Consider the following 25632-nt stretch of genomic DNA (forward strand, 5'->3'; position numbering starts at 1 on the left):
TACAGATTCCGCAAGGTGCAAAGAGAGTGTAGATAGTGCCATCTCCTCTAGCTCCTGCCACTGATCATCAGACATGTTTGAAGGTCTACCTACATCACCACTCAATGGTCGATGCAACCCTCGCTGTGTCAATGCATCAAGCATACACTCTCTCCATGCCGCAAAGTCTGACCCATCAAACACGCGCATCTGTGAGAGGTCACAATCTAATCGATCACCTGTCTCTGCCATGAGCACAATGTAGCAAACTAGAAAGCAAAACCACCTCACCAACAACACCTGGAAACTGTCTACAAATATGGCCAGAAACACAATGTAAAACCTGTGAGACACACTCCAAAATAGAGCTCCCGCAATGTCAATACAAGCCTCGCCTGCTCTAGTATCACACTGCAATCTGTGAGCTAATCACCAAGCCCACACTGTGCGGTATCGATGCATATACACGCACAAATCTCCCACATGCAGAGAACACCGCACGCAAATGTTGAGTGCAACCCGCAATCTCTACCTAGATCGCATAAATGATGCGCATAAAACTCCTGGAAAAATTTCGCCAGAGTTTCGTCAGTAAAACGGCCACAAAACCAGTAACCAAACTGACTGCACGCTCAAAACCATGAGCAACCAAAGCGCATCAAACCGTACTCCAAATGCATGCACCAATCTCCACACTTTGCATACATCATTGCAAACACCTGCAAATCTAGTACACAAATATCTGCTCTACCTGTGACTGCCAAAAAACATGCTCGAGGCATACATTGCCGAGCTCAAAATGCAATCACAGTAGTCTCCCTGAGCATCAAACCACATAAGGCATACATCGTATCCTCCCACCTGTGAGGAAACTTGCAGCAAATATCACTCTCACATCTGAGAGCAAACCATGTGTGGAATCCTCGACACACAATAAACAACTGCTGCTGCAGAAAATTCAGCATTCAGAATTTTACAATTCTGATATGATGAGTGCGTCCGGAGAGTGCCAAAACCCCAAGGTAGACTCCTGGATCATATGTATCCGAGTCCGGGTGTGAAAGCTATGCCAAAAACAGTGTTTTTGGGACCCGAAAGTGCACAAATAAACTTGCTGCTGTACCTGCTGTAATTCAAAGCATAATTTCAGCAAATAGACATCACCATCGCGTCCGGAGCGTGCCAAAACCCTGACCTAGACTCCTGGATCATGTAGATCTGACTCTGTATGACGGAGCTACGCGAAAAACTGCGTTTTAGAGCCCAAAAATGGCAAAAACGAGCTGCACACAGTCTTGAACCTGCTCCTGCTCCACTCTGCGTGATGCAATGTCCTCTCAATGCAAGCTCCAACACAAGAGCTCTGCCACAACAGCATCCAAGCACTCGAATGTCAAGCTCTCCTCCGCCGAGCACTTCTCTAACGAGCTCCACTGAGCTCAAAAGCTCCTCTCACCAAGGAAGCCGCAACCGCCTCCTCGACCAAGCTTGACCACACCAAGCTCCTAAGCTCCAAAGACAATGCTCCTCAAGCTAAAATCGCTCTTCGTGAAACTCCGCGATCGAACTCCACCGTCGACAGCTCTCAAAGCCGTCGTGCTCTCCGCGGTCACCATAGCTCTGATACCAATTGAAGGGGATCGGGGAGCACCACAGACAGAGAGTGAGAGAGAGAGAGAGAGAGAGAAGGAGACACACACTATGTGGGTGGGGAGACTCAAAGAGTGAGCAGCCCCCTATACACTTATGCTATGTATAAGGTATACAAGTCAGTGGGCGCCCAGACTCTGGGCGGCCGGGCAAGGCACAGGCGCCTATACCCCAACACAATTCCTATTGGATGGCCTTGGAGGTGGACCAATGAGAATTAGGTTACAGTAAATCTAGTTTAATTAATTTAAAAACACTTAACAAAATAACCGATAAGAATTAAGCTCTCTAGAAGACTATTGGACAATCTCCCAAGGGGACCAATGAGCATTCAACATCCCAATGGCTTACCTGATTCCTATTGGCCAGGAGGCAAAGGGGTCCAATGAGAGTTTAGTTGCATTTATTAATTACCTAAAGCTCTCACAAAAGGGGAAAGGGGGACACATGTCAGAAGGCTATCACTTATGCTGCTTAATTTCCATTGGCTGAGGTTGGGGAGGTCCAATAGGATTGTAGCATGAGTAATTAGCAAGGGGGTCGACCAAGAGAGAGGGGGGGCTGATTTTTGCAAGGCATTATCACACACACAGTCACACAATCTCATGTGTGAAGCAAAGAAGACTCTCTCTCCTTCTCAAGCTTTAATGGAAAGCTTACCACCTATTCCAAGCTTGTGAGAAGAGGTGCCTACACCAACAACTCTTGGCTTTGTGATGCAAATCCAACCAAGAGCCAAGCTTCAATGCATGCTCATCTCCTCTACCATGCTAATTACTAAGCTAAGCTATGCTAATATGAGTGATTATGTGAGGTGATGTACATGTTTCTCGTAAGAATACTCCTTCTTCCTCTCAATCTACTCTCATACCCCGCTAGCTCTCACCATCTTCGAAGGTGTGTGAGGCCTTGGGTCTGAGACCGTGAGGGAACTGATGTTGTGTTTGATAAGTGTTTTTCTTAGTGCAGGAAATTTCCATCTTCATTGCACTAGCTAGTATAGAAGGAACACAAAGAATTGTATTGTAAAATGTCTCTCTTGATTTGAGAAACCTGTTACAAAGTCTTTTGGAGGGGGGACCGGCTCCATGAAAATCCGGTCATCAAATGTTGTCAATATCTTAATTTCTCTCTCTTTTGAAGTATTGTTCATGCTATCTAACTAGGTGTTATGCTTTTTGTTGCTCTCTCCACCCAAGCACTCTTGTTATTCTCATTAGGAAGCTATTCTAATGAAATGTTCACTATGTTCATGCTATTTTCCACTACACACAAGTTACTAGAATGTAACATTTAATGGTCTAGTAACTTGTTGTGTAGCGTAAGATAGCATGAACATGGTGAGCATTTCATTAGAATAGCTTCCTAATGAGAATAACAAGATAGTTAACAGGCATCGGGGCATCATTAGTAGCTTGCTCATTAGCAAAATCAAAGTTATCAACATTAATTTCACTCTCTTTACTATTGTCAGCCATTCTAACAACTGTTAGGTGTACTTTGGCACTTCAAGCCCTAGTTGCTACTCCTCTTTACCCCTTTAGAAAAAGCACTCAAGCTACTGTACCCATGGCTCGAATACCATTAATTGCAAGGAATAGAAGAGAGGGTCGTTCAACACCAAAACAACACCGGCTCCTGTCAAGCTTCTAATAACTCAATAGTGGTTAAGCCGTAGGCAAGCCCCGTAGGACTCCACTATTAAGACCATAGCTCTCGATGGTGATGCCCCCTTAACTGCACAACGGCATGCGCACTGCAAGGCTGAAAATTCCCTATTCTACTTACTCACATGCAATTAATAGTACCAACCATTTATAGCTAGCTTGAGGACCTCCCTTCTTGAGCAAGAAAAGGAGAAACCTTGTGCTCTCATACCAATGTAACATTTAATGGTCTAGTAACTTGTGTGTAGCGAAAAATAGCATGAACATAGTGAGCATTTCATCAGAATAGCTTCCTAACGAGAATAACAAGAGTGCTTGGGTGGAGAGAGCAACAAAAAGCATAACACCTAGTTAGATAGCATGAACAATACTTCAAAAGAGAGAGAAATTAAGCAATTGACAATAGTTGAGGACCGGATTTGCATGGAGCAGGTCCTCCCTCCAAAAGGCTTTGTATTATGGTTTCTCCCATCAAGAGAGACATTTTACAATACAATTCTTTGTGTTCCTTCAATACTAGCCAGTCAATGAAGATGGAAACTTCATGCACTAAGCAAAACACTTATCAAACACAACATCAATTCTCTCATGGTCTCAGACCCAAGACCTCACACACCTTCGAAGATGGTGAGAGCTAGCGGGGTATGAGAGTAGATTGAGAGGAAGAAGGAGTATTCTTATGAGAATGATGTACATCTCCTCACATAATCACTCATATTAGCATAGCTTAGCTTAGGAATTAGCATGGTCGAGGAGATGAGCATGCATTGAAGCTTGGCTCTTGGTTGGATTTGCATCACAAAGCCAAGAGTTGTTGGTGTAGGCACCCCTTCTCACAAGCTTGGAGTAAGTGGTAAGCTTTCCATTAAAGCTTGAGAAGGAGAGAGAGTCTTCTTTGCTTCACACATGAGATTGTGTGAGTGTGTGTGTGATAATGCCTTGCAAAAATCAGCCCCCTCTCTCTCTTGGTCGACCCCCCTTGCTAATTACTCATGCTACAGCCCTATTGGACCTCCCTAGCCTCAACCAATGGAAATTAAGCAGCATAAGTGATAGCCTTCTGACATGTGTCCCCCTTTCCCTTTTGTGAGAGCTTTAGGTAAGTAATAAATGCAACTAAACTCTCATTGGACCCTTTGCCTCCTGGCCAATAGGAATCAGGCAAGCCATTGGGATGCTGAATGCTCATTGGTCCCCTTGGGAGACTGTCCAATAGTCTTCTAGAGAGCTTAATTCTTATCGGTTATTTTGTTAAGTGTTTTTAAATTAATTAAACTAGATTTACTCTAGCCTTATTCTCATTGGTGCACCTCCAAGGCCATCCAATAGGAATTGGGTACACCTTGTGGGCATCCGGGCTAGGGAACTGACATGTGTCCCTCATTCCCTTTGTGTGTGTGTGTGTGTGTGTGTGTGTGTGTGTGTGTGTGAGGGTGTGAGTTTCTCTCTCATCCCCTACTTGCAAGGCTCGCCCCCTCCTATGTAGGGATTATGAAGACTTTTTGCCACACACACTAAGCATCCAATTTCCCTAGTGTTTGGCCTTTGGACACAACCTTTGAATTTTGGAACCTTAGCATTTTTGAAGTCTTAATTGGCTGGACCTTAGGGTCTTTTAAGCCCATTGTTGCACATGGCTCTTTTGCAGATGCCCCCCCCTTTGGATCCCTATTTTCCCTCCTTTGGATCCCTACTGTGGCCGGTCTACTAGCTTAACCAATATTCTAGCTTTTTCTCCCCTGGCACTTCCCCATATTAAATGATCAGTTTAACATGAGAGAATCATTTAGGAGAATTAGATATTGATTATTATGACACAGTAGCCTACCTTCAACCTGTAGGAGAGGAGTGTACACGTCCTTCAGTCAATAATTAAAGCTTGCAACTACTAGAACTGAGCATCTTGATCGTCCACGTCTAAGGTAAAAAATAAAGTCCAACTCTCTTCTTCGCTAATGCTTGTTTTAGATAGCCAAAAAGGCCTTAAATGAGAAGAGAGTTAAGCATACTTTGTTTTCAGCGTCCAAATGGATGGACAAGATTTTAGTTTGGATATTGTATAACACTTGGCATGTGATGTAGTTTGCATTAAGAAGAATTTTATTAAATCCTTTTTAGATGGTATACGAAAATGAAGCATGTCCTTCTTGGCTTGCTAGAGTAGGTTTTTGACTTTTCAAAACAAGTCTTAGAGAAGACTCCCAAAAAGCCTATTTTCACTCCATGGCATCCACAAAACCTTCATACGACATTTTAAATCAGTCTCTACTTCCAAAAAGCCTATTTTCACTGCATGTCATCCACAAAACCTTCACATGGCCCTTTTAAATTGGTCTCAGCTCCCAAAAAGCCTAATTCCACTATTTGGCCTACATAAAAAAGTCACACAACTTTTTTTAATTGGTATCAACTCCAAAAAAGTTACAAATTTCCTTCCCATATCCCAACTGCTTTAATGACAATGCCAAAAACAAACCACAAATAAAAGGAGATAATGATTGTTCACATGGAGAGATATATCTGATCAAGGTAGGAAATAATAAAAAATAAAATGTATGCTTGTTTCAAAAAGCCAAAAAGCTACAAATCTTGAAGCACATCAAATAAATCAATGATGTACCTGAGTTCAAGAAACGATAGAATTATCTTTATGTACATCCTTTTACTTTTTGTTTTTAAATCATTGCGATCGTTGAATAATTGGTTGCAAATTTGAAATTTACACGTATTTGAAGATCCAAACACGAGTGCGATATTATACATTTAGATTTGAAACAAGGTGAAAATTCACTATGGCATGGATAAGGCTATGAGAAGAATTTAATGATAAAAGGTTGCTTTATGAAAGAAAACAAGAAAGTGATACTATTTTTTTAAAACATTCGTTATCACAATAAAATATTATGTTGCTTGAGAAAAGTATAACAATAAACTATTTAAACTACAATACATTCCAAACATATAAAAAATAATGTTTGAAAAAACCACTTGGAAGCATTGTAGCAAATTTTAGGAAAAAAAAGTGGAAAAGTAAGAGGAAGATTGTGTGTGGCCCTCTGTAAAGAGAGAGGTCCACAAATGTCAACACCTCTCTCAAACACCTAAAAAAAATATTAAATTTTTTTGTCATGTGGCACCAATATGCAAACTTAATCCGATGATCCACAATTGCACCAAAAATCCAACGCTTTACTAAGGACTCCTTATGTAGTCCAAAAAACTTCTTACAATAGACTTGCTATTATACATTTAGGTTTTCAAAAAGCTCTAAATTTTGAGGCACATCATATAAATTGATGCTATAGAAAAGCTAAAAAATAAGGTGAAGGGTCAAGTTTGACGCTCTAAAATAATTTACAGAAATGGACGCACGTGAGTCTTTTAAATGAAAAGATCAAAGAAAATTTCAATAAGTCAATACTTCACATCAAACAGGGTAAAGGGGCCAATAAGGGGACGGGTACCAGAACAAAGCTGCACCTCCCCCCAATTTAGAGCCAAAAAATTGAAATATGCTTGGAATCTTGGTGATGTGTCTTTCTTTGATTTGCTGAAAAACTGATTATTATTGGGTCTTGTCTGTCTCTAACACGTGGGAAGCTTCCTTTTGTATTGGAAAATGCGCTACGCTATGTATTATTCTGCAATCGTAGGCAGATTGCGCTCAGATTTTTGCTATGAAACCCTCTCTTCAGTGCGCATCTTTTGCACCTTCTCTGACTCAAATCTGATAACGAGGGAGGGAGCTATGGCCAACGCCTCTTAGCTGGTCCACCACTCACCCCTTTACCCTATATGCCTAACTCTCTTCTTCACTATGGCTTGTTTTAGAAAGCCAAAAAGGAATGAAAAGGAAACCTTAATTGCAGGCAAGTGAAAGGTAACAAGCTCAATTGAAGACAAGAGAGCATACTAAAAGAACTAATTAAGGCTAGCTTGTGTTTAAATAAATAGAGGCACTGAAAGTGATGAACTATATTAACAGCCACAAGTGAAGGGAGGTTGAGCAAAAAGAATTCCTCTACAAACAATATAAGGTTGGTTCAGACGGGTGAAAGAGAAAGGAGCGTTGCGGACTATTGAGTTTGAACTCGTGTCTTTAGTGCAACTGAGAGCATCGTCACTACTAGGCCCCTATGGGTCACAATTGAGCATGCAATAATATTTAGAAAGGGATGCTGACCCTCGTGAATAGAGTGGAGGAGGTAGCTCCAAAAGCATCTATCTTTCTCTCTATCTCTTCGAGATTGATGGCAAGATGAGTTTCATCCGCCACGCTTAATACCCATGCGGCGAAGCACTACTTAAACTTCTATTTGCTAATGAGCCACTTTCAAAGTGTCCGTGAAACAAACCATCTACAATTCGACACGAAACTGCCAATTGCTAACGAGGCACTTTCAAAGAGCACATGCGAAGGATTCTACCACAAGTCTAGTTAATGAGCAACTGCAGTGTTTTGACGGAGACGGACACTCACTCTTCGACTAATTAGCGACGAGCTAGCTACTCTCTCTCTCTCTCTCTCTCTCTCTCTGTGTCGGCTACAGCTACATTGCCTAGTAGAGTAAACAGTCTCTCTCTAAGATGTCGACGTTTTTGGCTGCAAGAAACGCTCTTTCTTTGCCTCGTTTTGCTGGTGTGCGTCTGCTTTCTGCTTTTCGGCTTTTCTGGGCTGGAAGATGGCCATGGCAGCTCCGAAAGTGGAAGACAAGATGCACCCACCCAAGGACCAGCTTGATGGCTTCGAGTACTGCATAGACTCCAACCCACCTTGGCGTAAAACCCTCCTCCCTGGCTCTCATTTCAGTTCTATTGTCTTGCTATTGCATCTCTATTTCACACCCATCAAAATGGCACTTGTTCTTGTTTTGTATAGCCTTGTCAGATACATATATGAATTAAGCCATTTACAAGGGACTTAAGGCTTTGAAGAATGTGGAACAACCTTTTTTTTGGTTGTTTATGCAGATGCCTTGTTTTGCAGTGGTTCTGTTCCCTGTCATGCTAGATAGACTTTCGAGCATCTGTTAGTCCAATAAGAATGAGCAGTTGATTTGTCTTTCAATCTAAATTGGCATTTTTATATAGTGGTCTCCTATTGGTGAGGGTTCTTGAACAATTATAAATATTTTTCCTCACATAAGATGAAGCTTCAAAGGTGACCTCTTTAGCTCTTCCGTCGTGAGGTGAGCTTTGACACATGCAAGGAATTATTCACGGTGGCTCTTACCTAGTGAGATTATGGTTGCCAAGTACCTTTTGATTCCCTGATTTTTCAATGGTAGCTTTGTGATCTCGCAAGTTATATTATGTGTATCTCCTGCAATTACGGGACACCTACCTCTCAAACTAGATGCAAATTAAATTCTCTTCAGCAATGGAAATTCTTGATACACTTTAAGTTCATTCACATTTGAAATGAATTGTGCACACTTATGGAGTACGAAAGAAAAAAAGATCCTTGCTGCCAGCTTCAAGACACAATAAGTGTGTGTTGCTCATAGACTTTTAAAGACGTTTGAGCAGCTATGCTACCAGAGACTCCTATTGCAACCACGATTTGGTTTATTCAAGGTGTATGGAGGAGGAATCATTCCCTCTTCTAATGTAGAATCACCAAAGGTACCGACCCTTCAAATTTTTATTACTAGAGAACTTAAACACATTGTCTCTAGCTACTAGCTATGATCTCAACCAAAAATGCCCAAGTGAGTTCCCTGCTCTTGTAATGATCAAATCTCTGTGCATAAATTTTAGAGGCTATGAAGTCAATTGTACTTAAGGCGACATGACGTAAACGTGTTCTTCTAGACAAGGCATGCCCTCCCCTTGAACATCTCACCATTGGGCTGGTACTTGTTCCCTCTTAATGTCGTAGGGTATACACACAGCCGGGCATACAGAATTCAGGAGAGGTTTTTCTACCCTTGACCACATTCTCACACTCAGAGCCATTATTGAGGAGGGCATATGACATGGGAGACGGATCTATTGTAGCTTTGCGGAAGTCCGCAAAGCATTTGACACAGTGCCCAGAGCTAGATTGATGTGCAGACTACAGGAGATGGGAGTACCCACAGAGCTGATTTGGGGGGTTGTGGCATTATACAGGTCAGTAGTGGGACATGTACGCACTTGAGAGAGGCTACTACATTAGTTCACTCCACTTTAGAGGTGAAGCAGCTCTCTCCGATTCTATTTGGTATGTATGTGGGTGAGGTTTCTGACTATATTGAGAGAAATGGTGATAGAGGTGCACAATTGGTAGGGACATGGATTCCACTATTGTTATATGCTGATGATATTGTGCTGATCTGCGACTCTCCGGAGGGGATGCAACGTTACTTGGATGCTTTGCATAGGTTTGCCTGTCACAAACCGATGACGTGGTAGAATTGTAGGGACGACCGGGAATTGCGCTGGCATGCTGACGTGGCAGCAGTACGAATCTCTGCGTTTTGTGCTGACATGCCACGTGGCAGGCTGTACGGATTTCCGCAATTTCCGCTGGCTGCTTTTGGGCCATTGCTTTTGAGTTAGCAGCTTTTCATGTAACTGCTTTTGATTTTGAGGCCAAGGGCCTTTAAATTAGAACCGAAGGCCACTCTTTTACTCAGTGTGCTGACGAGAAACTAAGCAGAGAGGGCATGCGGGAGTTGTAACTTTGCTCAAGCATTAATATAAAAATAAATACCGAAAGGGGCGCCAGATTTTGGGGCCAATACCTTTGGGGACAGAACTACTCCGAGCATGTCGACTCTGTTTTAAAAGTGTGATAAAATTGTAAAGTATTTTAAGTGATTCTCTCGTGTGTCGTGCTTGATTTCTGTGTCCAAGTGTAACATTGCCCACGATAGTGGTTTGTCTGTCGACCTTGGTAAAACCAAGGTTATGGTGTTTAACACCACTCCACAATGAATCAGGAGATCAACACTTGCATTCACATACGGCCATGAGACAGAGGAGTACACAGATGCACCTACCTTGGGGTGGTCTTTAGTGGACCAGCATTTTCATTGAGGAGAGCAGCAGAGACTATAGTGACCAGAGCCTATGCAGCATTGGGTGGATAACGGAGTATGAACGAATGGAGATGCAGCGTCCCAGTCTCGACCCGAAGCTAGTTTGAAGATGTGCGTATGTGGCCGATAGCACATCCTATCCCATGAGACAAGTGGGTGTCCATGTATCTGGGTCTCGTCACGAAGAGGTCCTCCGTAAGCTAGAGAAGATGCTCTCTGTAGAAAGCCATCTTCGTGCCCAACCCATGTGCCATTTGTATCCAAGTCCTCGTGGTGTCTAGCTAAGTCAGGTCTTGGCGGATGAGCCTGGTGATCTTGGACCGTGTAAGAGTCAGAGAGGGTGCCTCCAATGAGTACTGGAAGGGGGGCAATCTGTCCATGCTGAACCCATGTGCCTGAAACCATGATGTCATCTCCCCATACCAGCATGTTGTATCTCCCTGCATAGCTAACTGTCGAGAGGACTCCAGTGCTAGGCAAGCATCCGTCTCTGGGAAGGTCCCATAGGTGATGTATAAAAAAGACGGATTTGGTGAGTGTCTTAACCACTAGTGGGGGGGCAGCTAGCTCTTCTCGGATAATGTCACATGGTACTGAAGCCGCGAGATCATAGAGACTAGAGGCTTCTCCATGTCCCCCCATCCATCAGTGCGACCTTGACCTCCCATGATGGTCCAATGAAGCCCCCCATATCTGAGCTCCATAGAGCAATGCGGAAGCCCCCAAAGTGTCAAAGAGCCATAGCTTCGACCGAGGCTCTTGGAATTGAACCTGTGAACACATCCTCTCCAATCCACCCAATGCTGCATAGGCTCTGGTCAGTCTAGTCTTTGCTGCTCTCCTTAGTGAAAATGCTGGTCTGCTAAATACCACCCCAAGGTATGTGTAAGCATCTGTATACTCCACTGTCTCATGGCCGTATGTGAATGTGGGTGCTGATCTCCTAATCCACAGTGGGGTGGTATTAAACACCATAACCTTGGTTTTACCAAGGTCAATAGACAAACCACTTTCATGGGGATACCTATGCAAAGCATCCAAGTGACGTTGCATCCCCTCCAGAGTCGGATATCAACACAATATCATCAGCATATAACAATAGTGGAATTGTGGAAGTCCACAAAGCTACAATAGATCCGTCTACCATGTGATCTGCCCTCCTCAATAATGGCTCTGAGTGTCACAATGTGGTCAAGAGTAGAAAAACCTCTCCTGAACCCTGCCTGCAGCCTGGCTGCGCGTATACCCTCCTTTTTTGCCCATCTACTCAGTTGAGAGATAGATAGATAGATTGGATTAACGTCCACGGAGGTCATATATGACCTATGGGACCAAAAACACAGACATTACAACGATTCATTCTCAGTGTGGGCTGATACATATCAATTAAGGACTGAGGGTCCATCAAGAGAGTAGGGTAGGAAAAAAGGAGAAAACAAACAAAAACCTAAGGGTCGGCTGTGGAGAGAGCTGGTTTGGGATTTCGGAATTCTTGGATGATCGCTTTGCCTCCTCGATAGATTGCCCATTTGCCTTGCTTACGCGCTTCATGCACCTTCTTAAGCTCGCTCGCTTTACTCTTGAGTTGATTCATGGTCAGTTCTTCTGCAATCCAAAGCTTGGTTTCTTTGAGAAGGCGGGATTGACGTAGAAACTTTACCCGCTCCTCTTTGTTCTTGAAGGTAAGGACACAATGCTCGGGACGTACATGACGATGTGTGTCATTGATCCAAGCAACATTCTCTGACTTGATGTTGACTGGCTCAATAATATTGTTGAGTTTGATGATTGCCTCTTCAAGGGTGTCCTCAATAGTGCACCACTGCAAGGGGAGCCCACCGATGCGTACCTTGAGGGCATTATCTTCTTGAGATTTTTGTTCGGAGATTTCCTTTGTTACACACGTCCTTACTTGGGCGATGGTTGTTGAATGAACTTGGTTAACCTTTGCCTCTACCTCCTTTACCTTGTCGGTGGTGAGGTCAGCCATAGAGTTGAATTGTTCTTCTAATTTGCTCAGGCGAGATTTGAGTTCAAAGTTTTCCTCCAAGACTCGATCAAGAGTTGCTTGCAACTGCGTGATGCGATCAAGTTTGCTGGGGGCTGCCAGTACTGTTGCAAAGCTCGGTCTTGCTGTGGCGGGGGTCTTTGGAGTAGCCATCCCTGTGCTTGAGGAGATCGAAGGGAACCGACCACTGACTCGCAAATTCCGGAGGGAAAAGCCTTTGAGAAAGCTCGAGGCTTCACCCTTTGAAGAAGTTTTGAACTCCTGTCCTCGGCCGAGTATCTTCTGAAGGGCACCACAACCTGTTGTACTTCACAGGGCTGAGGCCGAAAACAAGTGCCGGCACCACAACCTGTTGTACTTCGTAGGGCTGAGGCCGAAAGCAAGTGCCGAAAACGCCTTAAAGCTTTTATGAATGCTAAAAGCTTCAACAAACCTTTGAAAAAGCTCTTGTTCTTTTACTGTGTCGTAACCTGCTGGACAGGGGGTCTCCTGGCGGGCGTCGCAGGCTGCTGTACTTCGTAGGGCAGGAGATCTACTGGCGTGCGCCGCGAGCCAGGGGCCGAGGCCAATGCTGAGGCCATCGCAGGGGCTGGAACCACTTAACTGTGCGGGGCTGGGGCAGGCTTCGCCACAGAGCTGGGCTGTTGAGGGGGGCTAGGCTCAAGCTTAATGCCTCCCCCAGGGCAGCCCTTCGCCCAAGGGGGACTGAGGGAGACAATGCTAGGGTTACGGTGGACCTGAACTGCTCAGGCGCGCGCACGTGCGCGCGCGAGAGAGAGAGAGAGAGAGAGAGAGAGAGAGAGAGAGAGAGAGAGAGAGAGAGAGAGAGAGAGAGAGAGAGAGAGAGAGAGAGAGAGAGAGAGAGAGATATGAAATGAAATGTAATATTAACGTCTTCAAAAGGCCAAAATGACCTATGAGACCAAAAGGTTACATGTTGTGAATCTAATACTAGGTCTGGGTACAAAAAATATAAAGAACTGAAAAGAAAATAGTGGGTAGGGGTGGTGTGAAATCTGATACAAAGGGAATACAAAGGGTGAGTTGATACAATGGAGCTCTCTGACAGTCGAGGCATCATATACATATACATCAGTATCCGGGACGACTCCTATGTCGCGCCAGTATAGTATGGATCCTCTGTTGCAATCTGCGTCGATATTGAGAGGGCCCCCTCATCCGTGGGTGATGGGACTGCCCCAACTCTATCGCCCGATCAAGCAGTATGTCTCTGGTGTTGTTATGGTGTGGGGGCTGCTCGAACTCCTCTGTCTGTGACTGAAAGAAATCTGTAATCTTCCGCTCGCTGGATCTCTCTCATTGTGCCCCTCTTCAAGAGGTCCTCTCTGTGTTTGCGAATCTCCAGTAAGTATAATCCGAGGCATCTCTGATCCTGGTATCTCATGACTCTAGAAAGTGGCCCAAAACCCTCTCTGAATATAGAGTGAAAGTGGCCTCGTATCTCATAGTAGAGAGAGAGAGAGAGAGAGAGAGAGAGAGAGAGAGAGAGAGAGAGAGAGAGAGAGAGAGATGAAATGAAATAAAATGTTATGTCATAAAATCTAATATCTAACCAATCCAAACGATTTTCTCATATTAAACTGATCATTTAATGTGGGAGAATAAATGGGAACAAGGGTTAAGATATAGACATGTGCTTATAGATCTATCTCAATACGGGGCCAATGGTAAAGGGGCCCAAATGAGAGATGGTCTATCAAAGAGCAAGGCTAACCAATGGAGCATAAGACCTTAGGGTTAGCTTCATTGAAGACCTCCAATAGTTAGTGTAAAAGTCCTTTGACCTTAGGTAAGCTAGGGTTGAGCTTGAGGTGGGAACCCGGGCCAAGCTTGAGGTGGGAACCCGGCCTAAGCTTAAGGTGCTTGAGGTGCCTGATGCTTGAGATGCTTGAGGTGCTTGATGATTGAGATGCTTGAGATGCTAGGGTTGTACTTGAGGTCAGAATGTAGCCCAAGCTTAAAGTGTTTAAGGGCCAAGCTTGTGGTGGGAACTGGGCCTAAGCTTGAGGGGCTTGAGGTGTCAAAAGTCAAAGATCCAATCCCTACAAGGAGGGGGCAAGCTGTAAGGTGCAGCGGAATGAATGTTGTATTTTCTCAAGATTAATTTGCTCAAGGTTCCTTTTAGTTCTTAGGGAAGGTAGAGCCTTCCGTTCCTTATGGAGAGTGCTATGATCACGAACAAAGTGAGTGGATATTGTGCGTGCAAGTGTATGAGACTGAGAGAGAGAGGAGAGATACGACACCAGAGACGTTGTAAAACCCTCCTCCGAAGGCCCCACTCTCGTTGGCGAGAGTGGTCTACTTTTGATTGCACAAAGGTGTACAATGATTATGCATGGACCGGTGCAATTCGTGACTATGTCGGTGACGACGATGATGACTTTAAGGCTGAATTCGGTGCTCTTCTATCTGCTGTCCACAACGGGGTAATGGCTGAGAATTTGGACCACTTTGGGGTGCTGAAATTGATTGTTTTACTGCTGTTTTTATGGCTGAAAATCCCTGATTTGTCGAGGGTCTTGTGGTTGATAAAAACGCTGAAGCTTTAGCAAGATAAGGCTGCGTTTTTGTGGCTGTTGTCGAAGGCTGAAAACACTGATTTGTCGCAGGTTTAGGGCTGCGTTTTATGGCTGAAAACGCTGCCCACTTGCAGGTATTGCTGGCGATCCAAACGCTAGGGTTTGGGGCTACTGATTGTGGGGGTGGACTCACCAAGGCAAGCTTGAAGAGGGTCTTTGTTGAGAGAGGGGGGGAGTACCTGTTGCTTGAAAGCCTGTTGTGCTCCTTGCTCATCTGCCCAAGAGTGCTAACTTGGGTTTGCTTATATATTAACTTACCCAATTTGCCCTACTTAGTTCCCAACAAAAGTCACTTAATAAATAAGTGAAAAATGTCAAAAATAGGGAAAAATAGGATAAAGTCACTGGAAAAATCCCCAAACTGACTCTGATGGAATCTGATTGAAATGCTTATGCTTATGCGGTGTGCAACCAGAGGATATGCATCTACACTAAGTGACTGGCATGCACGGTCTACGAATAGACTCACAAAAGTGCCATATCACTACTAATCTAGAGTGATTGGACTGACTGAATCCTGTTATGCTGTAGCTTGTCCATAGACACATAGGGTTGGGATGTGTCACGTGACATCCCCTCCTTTTCAAAGTGAGGTACTGGTACCGTACTGTATGGCGTCGAGGGAGATCGCCAATAGCATCCGGAATCCTCGAAGGGACTCTTCGCCGGCCCACTTTGATGTGTGGGTTGTGCGGTACTTGAACTTCATAAAGGTTTGCAACGCTTGCTTCTTTGGGCTGCGCCGAAAGCGACACAAAGTCTTTTGTGGCTCCTTCAATGCTTCAACTTCGTCGAGAGTCATGCTTCTGTCTTCTTCAAGAATCTCCATGGCTGAAAATTCCTGAAACCACTTCCAACACAAAACCATGAACATACCCATTCCATGTAAAGTGAAGGGAAAAAATCTTGTCTTCGCTAAAGACTGTGTATGCAATGTAGATGAACATAGAGACGGAGTGACAACCCGTTCATCAAGCACATGCAAACAATGAGATCGAATCTTTTCTGTTTGATCCAGAGCAATCAACTGTGGCAAGTCAGAACGGAAATGCCCATGCTTGGTGCTCATACTTTCATGTGCTCGTTCGGAAACTATGTCATGCCAAGGAAGAGACATTGAATGTGACTTCCTTACATACATACCTTTCAGCTTTTCATGAAAAAACCGCATACATTCGTGCTCATCCATGAGAGAAACGTACTCAACATACAATATGTCATGCCTAGGAAAAGGGATCACATAACGATGCTGACTAAAATACAGGAGACAATCACGAATGAAACACTCGAACAATGCGTGCGTATCAATCATGCGAACACATAATACTTCCTGTGAGGTTCTTTGGACCTAGGCTCGAGAGCCAAGATCGATCCTTCGTGATTGATCGAATCTGCAACGAGGTTGGCTTCGCTAGAGAAAGCATCAACTAACACATCATCCTGGTGAACAATCACATCATCTTCATGCAACTCATCATGCTTGTCTTCATCATCCAAATCATCATGTAAATCATTATCATTCAAATCATCATGCTTCTCATAATCATGCAGATTCTGTGTGTCATGCTGTGGAGAAAAAGAGACTGAAAGAGTCTCCTTCTCCTGAATCCTTTCACTCTTGTCCTGCATATTAGCAATGAGAGATGGAGAATGAACAATGTCCTCTCCATGAATGACAATAGGAGAATCACTTTTGGCATTGAGAGCCTTAGTATCACGAAACCATTTAATGCCCAAAATCATATCACATCCTGAGATAGGAGAAACAACAAATCTTCTAGTGAAGGCAGCTTGTTGAATTCCAAACAACACATCAAGGCACTCCTCCGTGATGAGAGCATCCATACCGGGACGAAAGCCAGAGACCTCGATAGGAGATCTCAGACTAACTTTGAGGCGGGCTCTCTCAACAAGAGAAGAACTGATCACATCATGCATACTACCTGGAACAAACAATATGACAAAACGGTGGCCTGACGTATGACCATAACATTTAATGAGAGAATCATCAATGGGAGGGTCCTGAGAAACATGGGGCACACGTGTTATCATTCATTGCATTGACAGAGGAAGTGGGTGCTGTGGGTTCTTTAGATTCATTCGATTCAAGCTTAGGACATGTTCTTTTTATGTGACCCTTAATGTGACAATGAAAACAACGACCTTCCTTAGAATAAGTGCTTTGCTCTTTCGACGTGATGTATCCTTCTACAATTCCTTGTGCTCTACAATTCCTTGTGCTACCTTTTTATCTGGAGTAAGCTTAGGTTTAGCAATTGTGTTAGCCTTACCCTTAGATTCATTGGAAGAATTCTTTGCTGAGAGACTGTTGGAAGATTGGCTAGAAGAGTTATCATTCTTACCATTCTTACCGTTCTGAGGGTTCTGAGAAGTCTGCGAGGTACTTGTGGAAGTCTTGTTCTCCTTAGGCTTTCCCTCCTTGTGCTTCATCTCCTGTGCGAGAGCAATCGCTACCGCCTTGTTGAGATCGATTGGATCGAGAATCTCGACATTGTACATGATATACTCGTCCAATCCAAAGAGAAAAGCCTCTTTGCGCTCATCATCCGATTTTCGTAATTGAGTGCCTACTAGCTGCAAAACACGATTAGAGAAAGACATAACCGGCATACCGTTTTGCTTGAGAGCGCGCCAATCATCCTTCAATCGTGCGAGGTACTGAGGTGGCATAAACCGCGCCTTGAGCTTGTCTTGGAAATCAACCCAATTGAAGGAAAGGGGCGTGAATCCGTCGGCTTCCTCTGGGTGCGTGGCTAGCTGTGCCTCTTGCCATGCGTGGTACCAATTGATGGCATCATCGGCAAGGTACATAGCTGCCGTCAAAACTTTGCTATTTCCTGTCTTCTTAGTTGTTGCAAAATAAGCGTTAAATTGATGCAACCAAGAATGAATAACCGTAGCATCCATCTTACCGTCATACTTACTGAAGGTCAACTTCTCTGTGACTGGGTTGTTGGAGTCCGAATCGTGGTTTGCGCCACTTGATGAACTCCCACGATCTTTGGGTGGGTCTGACTTTGAAGCAAGTACTTCCCGAAGCAATTCTTGAGTGTGGCGTTCGCGTTGAGCTTCACGCTCAATCTCCAAAGCCACTCGTTGAGCTGCACGCTCGGCCTTAATGGCCGTGCTTCGTGCCACCTCTTCCGCCTTTCTTTGTTGTTTTCGTTCTTTGCGTTCGTCGCGCTCGCGTTCTAAAGCAAGGCGATTTGCTTCTTGTCTATCCATCATGGCCATCATCTGCTGGACCATTGCCTCCATAGGGTTTGGTGCACTTGGTGGCGTAGATGGCGAAGGGAGAGGGTTGAAGAAATCTCCTGGTGGGGAAAAGTCTTTGTCGCCTCTCTCATGCTCATCACCTGTATGCGAAGTATCCATTCCGCTTCGGGTGACGACCATGCACTATGATCTTGGTGTCTTAAGTTCGCGAGGAACTTGGGTTCTTGGTTCTTGAGGGTCTTGAGCTTGAGGGTTCCTTCTGCTTGCAAATCGCGTTTGAGAAGGATCTTCTTTTCACCCAAGTTCTACTCTTTTCCGCGGGCGCACCCCTTGGCGGCCTTGCGCTCACACCAAGGCTGCTTTTTCCCACCTGACGTCAATTGGCCGGCCGCTAAGTGCACGGTCCGCTCTCAATGAGTGAAAAGAGACACAAGGGGAGGCTGGACAAGCCCTTCTTTCTTGGGATTCCTTTCACTCTTCAACAAAACACGATTAGGAATCGACACGCCCAAGCGAACTTGGGTTCGTGTGACCTCCACAAGCAAAAAAAAATTCTTGTGGTTCTTGCGGTTCTTCCCTTGAGTAGTACAGAACACTTCCAAAGATCTGATACCAATGTAAGGTGCAGCGGAATGAATGGTGTATTTTCTCAAGATTAGTGATCTATATTTGCTCAAGGTTCCTTTTAGTTCTTAGGGAAGGTAGAGCCTTCCGTTCCTTATGGAGAGTGCTATGATCACGAACAAAGTGAATGGATATTGTGCGTGCAAGTGTATGAGACTGAGAGAAAGAGAGGAGAGATACGACACCAGAGACGTTGTAAAACCCTCCTTCGAAGGCCCCACTCTCGTCGGCGAGAGTGGTCTACTTTTGATTGCACAAAGGTGTACAATGATGATGCATGGACTGGTGCAATTCGTGACTATGTCGGTGACGACGATGATGACTTTAAGGCTGAATTCGGTGCTCTTCTATCTGTTGTCCACAACGGGGTAATGGTTGAGAATCTGGACCACTTTGGGGTGCTGAAATTGATTGTTTTACTGCTGTTTTTATGGCTGAAAATCCCTGATTTGTCGAGGGTCTTGTGGTTGATAAAAACGCTGAAGCTTTAGCAAGATAAGGCTGCGTTTTTGTGGCTGTCGTCGAAGGCTGAAAACACTGATTTGTCGCAGGTTTAGGGCTGCGTTTTATGGCTGAAAACGCTGCCCACTTGCAGGTATTGCTGGCGATCCAAACGCTAGGGTTTGGGGCTGCTGATCGTGGGAAAAAACGCCAAGAAGCAGGCCTTGTTGGCGATGGGCTGCTGGTGGGGATTCGGGAAACACCAAGGGGGAAGATGGTATGGCGATAGCAAACGCTAGGGGCTGATGGGGGTGGACTCACCAAGGCAAGCTTGAAGAGAGTCTTTGTTGAGAAAGGGGGGGAGTACCTGTTGCTTGAAAGCCTGTTGTGCTCCTTGCTCATCTGCCCAAGAGTGCTAACTTGGGTTTACTTATATATTAACTTACCCAATTTGCCCTACTTAGTTCCCAACAAAAGTCACTTAATAAATAAGTGAAAAATGTCAAAAATAGGGAAAAATAGGATAAAGTCACTGGAAAAATCCCCAAACTGACTCTGATGGAATCTGATGGAAATGCTTATGCTTAAGCGGTGTGCAACCAGAGGATATGCATCTACACTAAGTGACTGGCATGCACGGTCTACGAATAGACTCACAAAAGTGCCATATCACTACTAATTTGATTGGACTGACTGAACCCTGTTATACTGTAGCGTGTCCACGCACACATAGGGTTGGGATGTGTCACGTGACACAAGCCCTACATGAGGGGGGATGAGAGAGAACACACACACTTAAGGCATGCCTAGTACAAAGAAAGCAAAGGGGACACTCGTCAAGTTTCTCCTCATGTTGCCCTCATGGTATGCCTGAAGCCTATTGGTTGGCCACCCAAGAGGTCCAATGATAATTTAAGAGATTTAATTAATTGTCTTTGCATTTATCAAGTCCTCTCTCTCAAAGGGGAAAGGGGGATACTTGTCCCAAGGCTACCCTTGTTGCTTGTAATGCCTCCTGCTTGTGATTGGCTAGGCCTGGAGGGGTCCAATGAGCTTCAAGCATGAGCTACAAGGGGGGGTCGACCAAAGCAAGCCAGGGGGTTGCTTAGGGGGTATACTCTCCTACACACAATCACACACATTTTGATTGTGCATTGTGCAAAGTGCAAGAGCTCCCTCTCCTTCTCCAAGCAAGTAGAGGTTGAGAGCCTACACCAACACTCTTGGCTATGGAGTGCAAATCCAACCAAGAGCCATGCTTCAGTGCTTAAGCTTGCCATCTTCTCCATCTTCATTACTATGCTATTATGGATGCTAGCAAGAAGAGTGATGATAAGTGAGGAACTATTTCTTTCTCCTATGAAATGTTTCTTCTTCCTCTTCGCTACCCTCATTCCCTGCTAGCTCTCTCTACCTTCGAAGGTGTTTGAGGTCTTGGGACTGAGGCTTGGGATAGGTAAAGCTTTTTTCAAAGTTTATGTTATGCTTGTGATGCATGAAGCTTTCCATTAAAAGCGCGAAGCAGAAGGTACCGGTAGGTGCGCATCGCGATGTAGTGCAGGATTGGGGCAAGAAGTAGGAGGCACAGAGCAGCAGAGAGCTAGCGCTAGAGATCGAAGCAGGGAGAGAGAGAGAGAGCTCACGTTTTTGGGGAAAACTCAATAAGGGAGTTTTTGGTTTTCCCACTTTTATTATAAGTGACTTAAAAAAAATGTGTCCCAGTTCACATATGTCCAGGTTCACATTGAACCTGGACAAAGTATAAAAATGTACAAAAAGGGGGTTATATAGGCCTTTAACCAAACAACCTCCCACTTAAAGGCAGAAATGATGCCTTTAAGTTAATCAACTCCCACCAGCTGTATGCAATGCTTATGTTGAGCCTTAGCAAGACTCTTGGTGAGAACATCTACAGGGTTAGTCTGTGTATAGATCTTAGTCAAGGTTACTAGACCATCCTCCATTACCTGACGTATGAAGTGGTACTGCATGTCTATGTGTTTGGTACGTGCATGAAACATGACATTTTTGGCTAAATAGACAGCACTCTGGCTATCACAACCCAACACGGGTGTATGAGCAGGCATGCCAAGTTCTTTTGCAAGTCTGCCCAACCAAATGGCCTCCTTTGAAGTCTCTGTGGCTGAAATATATTCAGCCTCAGTAGTACTCAATGCTACAATTTTTTGCAACCTAGAACACTAAGAGACTGCACCACCAGCAATGGCAAATACATATCCACTAGTAGATTTCCTGGTATCCATGTCACCTGCCATGTCTGCATCACAATATCCCTGCAACTCTAAGTCACTTTTTCCATAACAAATACGCTTTGATTGTGTACCTTTCAAATATCTTAAAATGCATTTGACAACTTCTCAATGCGCTTTGCTAGGATTCGACATGTATCGACTAACAACTCCCACTGCATAAGCAATGTCGGGACGAGTGGCAACCATAGCATACATAAGAGAACCACAAGCTGATGCATATGGGATTCCCTTCATTGCTTCCAATGCCACCTCATCCTTTGGGCAATCTGCTTTGCTAAGCTTAGTGTATGGAGCTAAAGGTACTCCAAGAGGCTTAGCATCAGCCATATGAAACCTGTCAAGTACTCTTGCAATGTACCTTTCTTGAGATAAAAACTGCAATTTCAGCTTTCTATCACTTTTAATACGCATGCCAAAATATGCTCTGCATCACCCAAATCCTTCATAGCAAATGCTGAATTTAGCTTACGTTTCAGAGCATCAAGACTAGTCTTATGTTTCCCGGCAAGCAACATGTCATCAACATAGAGAAGAAGAATGATGGGACTACCATCTTCATCCCTTTTCGTATACAAACAATGATCTGCATGGCTGCGTTTAAAGCCTTGAGACAGCATGTGATGATTGTCTCAAACCATACAGAGCTCTTTTTAGTTTGCATACAAGTTCCTCGCGTGTAGGAACTACAAAACCTTCAGGTTGTTTCATGTATATGTCCTCTTCAATGTCACCATGCAAAAACGTTGTCTTTACATCCATTTGATTCCAAATCAAGCACCGCAACGAGAGCAAAAAGGACACGTAAAGTTGTAAGCTTTACAACAGGAGAAAAGATTTCTTGAAAATCAATTCCTTCTTTGTGTGCATATCCTTTTGCAACCAATCTTGCACTTGGGTTTTTCATCCACAATCTTAATTTTGTATACCCATTTGTTAGGAAGAGCCTTTCTCCCTTTAGGCAATGGCACAAGATTCCAAGTATCATTTGCATACAAGGATTTCATTTCCTCTTGCATTGCAAGCTCCCACTTACTGCTTGACTCACATGACTTAGCCTCTTTATAAGTAAGAGGTTCACCCTCATCTGACAACATTACATGATGCAAAGAGGGATTAATCTCTATGGTTGCCTTCTCAAACGAGTTGACATGCGTACCCAATGATCTACATTCTCAGGCAACGGTTCTACATCACAAGGCAACTCATTTTCAGCTCTATCATGCTGCTGAAAATCATTTTCAGCCAATTCAAGTGGTTGTCCATCCTCATTAGGAGCATCAAAATCATGTCCTACCTCTTCTGGCTCAAGGTTAACCGGCCGATTATCAATTTCAACTTGCGGTAATGCATCATGAGGCTCTTTTTCAACATCAATGGGTGGCATGGAAGGCTGAAATCTAACTGTTTTCTTGTCAGCATCAGGTTTTGTGGCATTCTTAAGCAATTTTGCCTCATTGAACACTACATCTCGACTGCGAATTACCTTTCTAAACTGTGGTAACCACACTCTATAGCCCATTTCACCTTCTTTCTCATAACCTAGAAAGACTCCCTTAATAGACTTCATATCAAGCTTTGTTCTCAAGTCATTGCCTACATGAACAAAAGCTTCGTAGCCAAATACTCTCAAATGATCATAAGAGGCAGGTTTGCCAAACCAAACCTCCTCTGGAATGTCATTTTTCAGCGTACTATTAGGAAAGCGATTGTAAATATGAACTGCAGTTTTCAATGCCTCCCCCCAAAACTCTTGGGAAAGATTAGCGGTGGACAACATGCAACGCACTCTCTTGCATAAAGTACGATTATACCTCTCAGCCACACCATTAGAAGACGGATTATAAGGGGCTGTCAACTCCCGTTTAATCCCATTTTCATCACAAAAACGCTAAATTCAGCAGATACATACTCTCCTCCATTATCAGATCTGAGACATTTAAGCTTAGTACTCTTTTGCGTAGTGACAAAAGTATGAAACTTCTTAAAAGCACTAAAAGTCTCACCCTTACTTTTCAACAAATGCACCAATCCTTTCCTAGTACAGTCATCAATAAATGTAACAAAATACAATGCACCACCAAAAGACTTAACAGGCATAGTACATACATCGGAGTGAATAAGATCAAGAGGATTAGCTTTGCGAGAGACACCAGAGTAATAAGAAGATTTCTTTTGCTTTCCATAAAGACAATCGCTACAAAAATCCAAATTTTTGTCTTTTACATCAACCTTCTTCAGAGAGGAAAGCACATCAATACCCTTTTGGCTCATATGGCCAAGTCTCTTATGCCACAATTTCGTGTGTGAAGCAACTTCAGCAACAGCAAGAAACTTGCCAGGCAAAGCTTTGCATCAAAGATAGTACAAAGTATCTCTTTTAGACCCTTTTGCAACAAGCATAGAGCCTTTAAGAAACTTCCATGAACCCCCATAAAAAATGGTCGTATAACCATGTGTATCTAACTGGCCAACAGATAGCAAACTTTTCTTAATGCCTGGTACAAACCTGACATCATTCAACACAAGCTCTTGACCATTGTTAAGAGCCAAATGCATGGTACCCATTCCCTCAATATTGCAAGCAAAATTATCACCAAGGTACACCTTGCCATAATTGCATGCAGCATATGTAGCAAAACACTCCAAAGATGGAGTCACATGGAATGAAGCACCAAAATCCACTATCCAAAACTGGGATAGGCCATCAGTAGCACTAAGCAATGCATCAATGACATCTTTCTTCGAGATAAGCATGTCTTTGCATTATCTATCACCAAATCTGAGGGGCATGAAGCCGCAACCAAAATTTCCTCAACGTCTGACAACTCCTCAATGACCTCACTAGAGAATACATTTGCATTCTTAGCACCCCTGGAGGAATCACCAACTGATTTTTCCCCTTTCTTCTCATCTTTCTTCCTCTTATCTTGCGTTTCCTTCTTCCTTTCCTGCTCTTTCTTGAAATACCTGCAATCAGGTTTCTTGTGACCCTTTCTGCCACATTGATAACAAGTGATATCTTTATCTTTTGTCTTGCTCTTACTTCTATTTTGAGTCCTGTTGCTCGCATCACGCTTTTGATTTCTACCTCTTGCATTGTAGGCAGAACTCAGTGTAACAGGGAACGGGGGGAACACAGTCCAAACGTTCCGAAACGGCGTTCCAGACGAGTCACGTTCCCAAAACAGAGATTGGAATGGAACGCCGTTCCGGAATGGGGTGTAACCAGAACGGTGTTCTGGAATGGGGGAAAAGAGGCGGAACTGCGAAACGCGGGGCGGAATGGGCAAAAGTAGGCATTTGGGGACAAAAAAGTAGGCTTTTGGGGGCAGGTTTGGGGCTGTTTAAGGAACATATTTGGTGAGGTTAGGGGGCAGATTTGGGGTTATTTAGGAGTTTATTTGGGACTAAGTTGAATGGAGGTAATTCAAGCCTTACTATAGTAGACCGTTCCCAATGTGAACCTGGACAAAGTATAAAAATGTACAAAAAGGGGTTATTTAGGCCTTTAATCCAACAACCATCTTCATTGTATCACCTAGGTCACAAGGAACACAAAGATTGTATTGTAACAAGTCTCTCTTGGGAGAAATCATAATACAAATGTCTATTGGAGGGGGGACCGGCTCCACATAAATCCGGTCCTCAAATGTTGTCATGTTCTCTAAATTCTCTCTCTTGCAAAAGTATTGTTCATGCAAAGTTAACTAATTGCTATGATTATGTTGTTATCTTCAAGTATGTTCACCCGCTATGCTCACAAAGTAATTTCTCAAAAGTACTTTCATTAATTTCCGCTACTCTCAAGTTAATAGGCCAATTCCATTACATTGGTATCAAAGCATTTGGTTTCTCTTTGTTGCTTAAGAAGAGAGGTCCTTAAGTAGTCTATAAATGGTTGATGTTGTTAATTATATTAGGGTAAGTGGAAGTGGGATCTATTATCGGTTTTGTTGAGCCCACTATGTAGGATATGGTGCACACCTCGAGATCTTTGGACGTAATAATGAAATCTTTTTAGACTTGCCTACGGCTTTACCATTATTGAGCCATAAGAAGTCCGAAAGGAGCTAGCCCTTGGCAACTTTGCTATGTTAGACCTACTCCACTACTCTCTATAATTAACCA

At 43.8% G+C, this 25632-nt stretch overlaps 2 protein-coding genes across 3 annotated transcripts in view; one reads left to right on the plus strand and one right to left on the minus strand.

Moving 5' to 3' along the window:
• Positions 1–7798: 7798 nt before the first annotated feature.
• Positions 7799–25632, plus strand: part of LOC147447720 (nucleobase-ascorbate transporter 2-like) — an 88945-nt gene continuing 71111 nt past the window's right edge. The window contains exon 1 of one of the 2 annotated variants that reach the window (XM_086523435.1): positions 7799–8075. In XM_086523435.1, coding sequence (XP_086379561.1) covers positions 7979–8075 — 97 coding nt within the window. In that variant the 5' untranslated portion in view covers positions 7799–7978. The remainder of the gene's footprint in view (positions 8076–25632) is intronic. The other variant, XM_086523434.1, reaches the window with a different exon arrangement.
• LOC147447721 (uncharacterized) lies at positions 11727–15004 on the minus strand. Its single transcript, XM_086524391.1, has one exon. It carries the CDS (start codon positions 12480–12482, stop codon positions 11769–11771), a length of 714 nt encoding a protein of 237 aa, XP_086380517.1. The 5' UTR covers positions 12483–15004; the 3' UTR covers positions 11727–11768.

The sequence above is a fragment of the Adiantum capillus-veneris genome, chromosome 11, assembly GCF_014529385.1.
Source record: "Adiantum capillus-veneris isolate H3 chromosome 11, ASM1452938v2, whole genome shotgun sequence".
NCBI classification, from domain to species: domain Eukaryota; kingdom Viridiplantae; phylum Streptophyta; class Polypodiopsida; order Polypodiales; family Pteridaceae; genus Adiantum; species Adiantum capillus-veneris.

What these genes read in the sequence shown, in the direction of transcription:
- LOC147447721 (XM_086524391.1), bottom strand. Translation starts at nt 12,482, where the DNA reads ATGGCTACTCCAAAGACCCCCGCCACAGCAAGACCGAGCTTTGCAACA.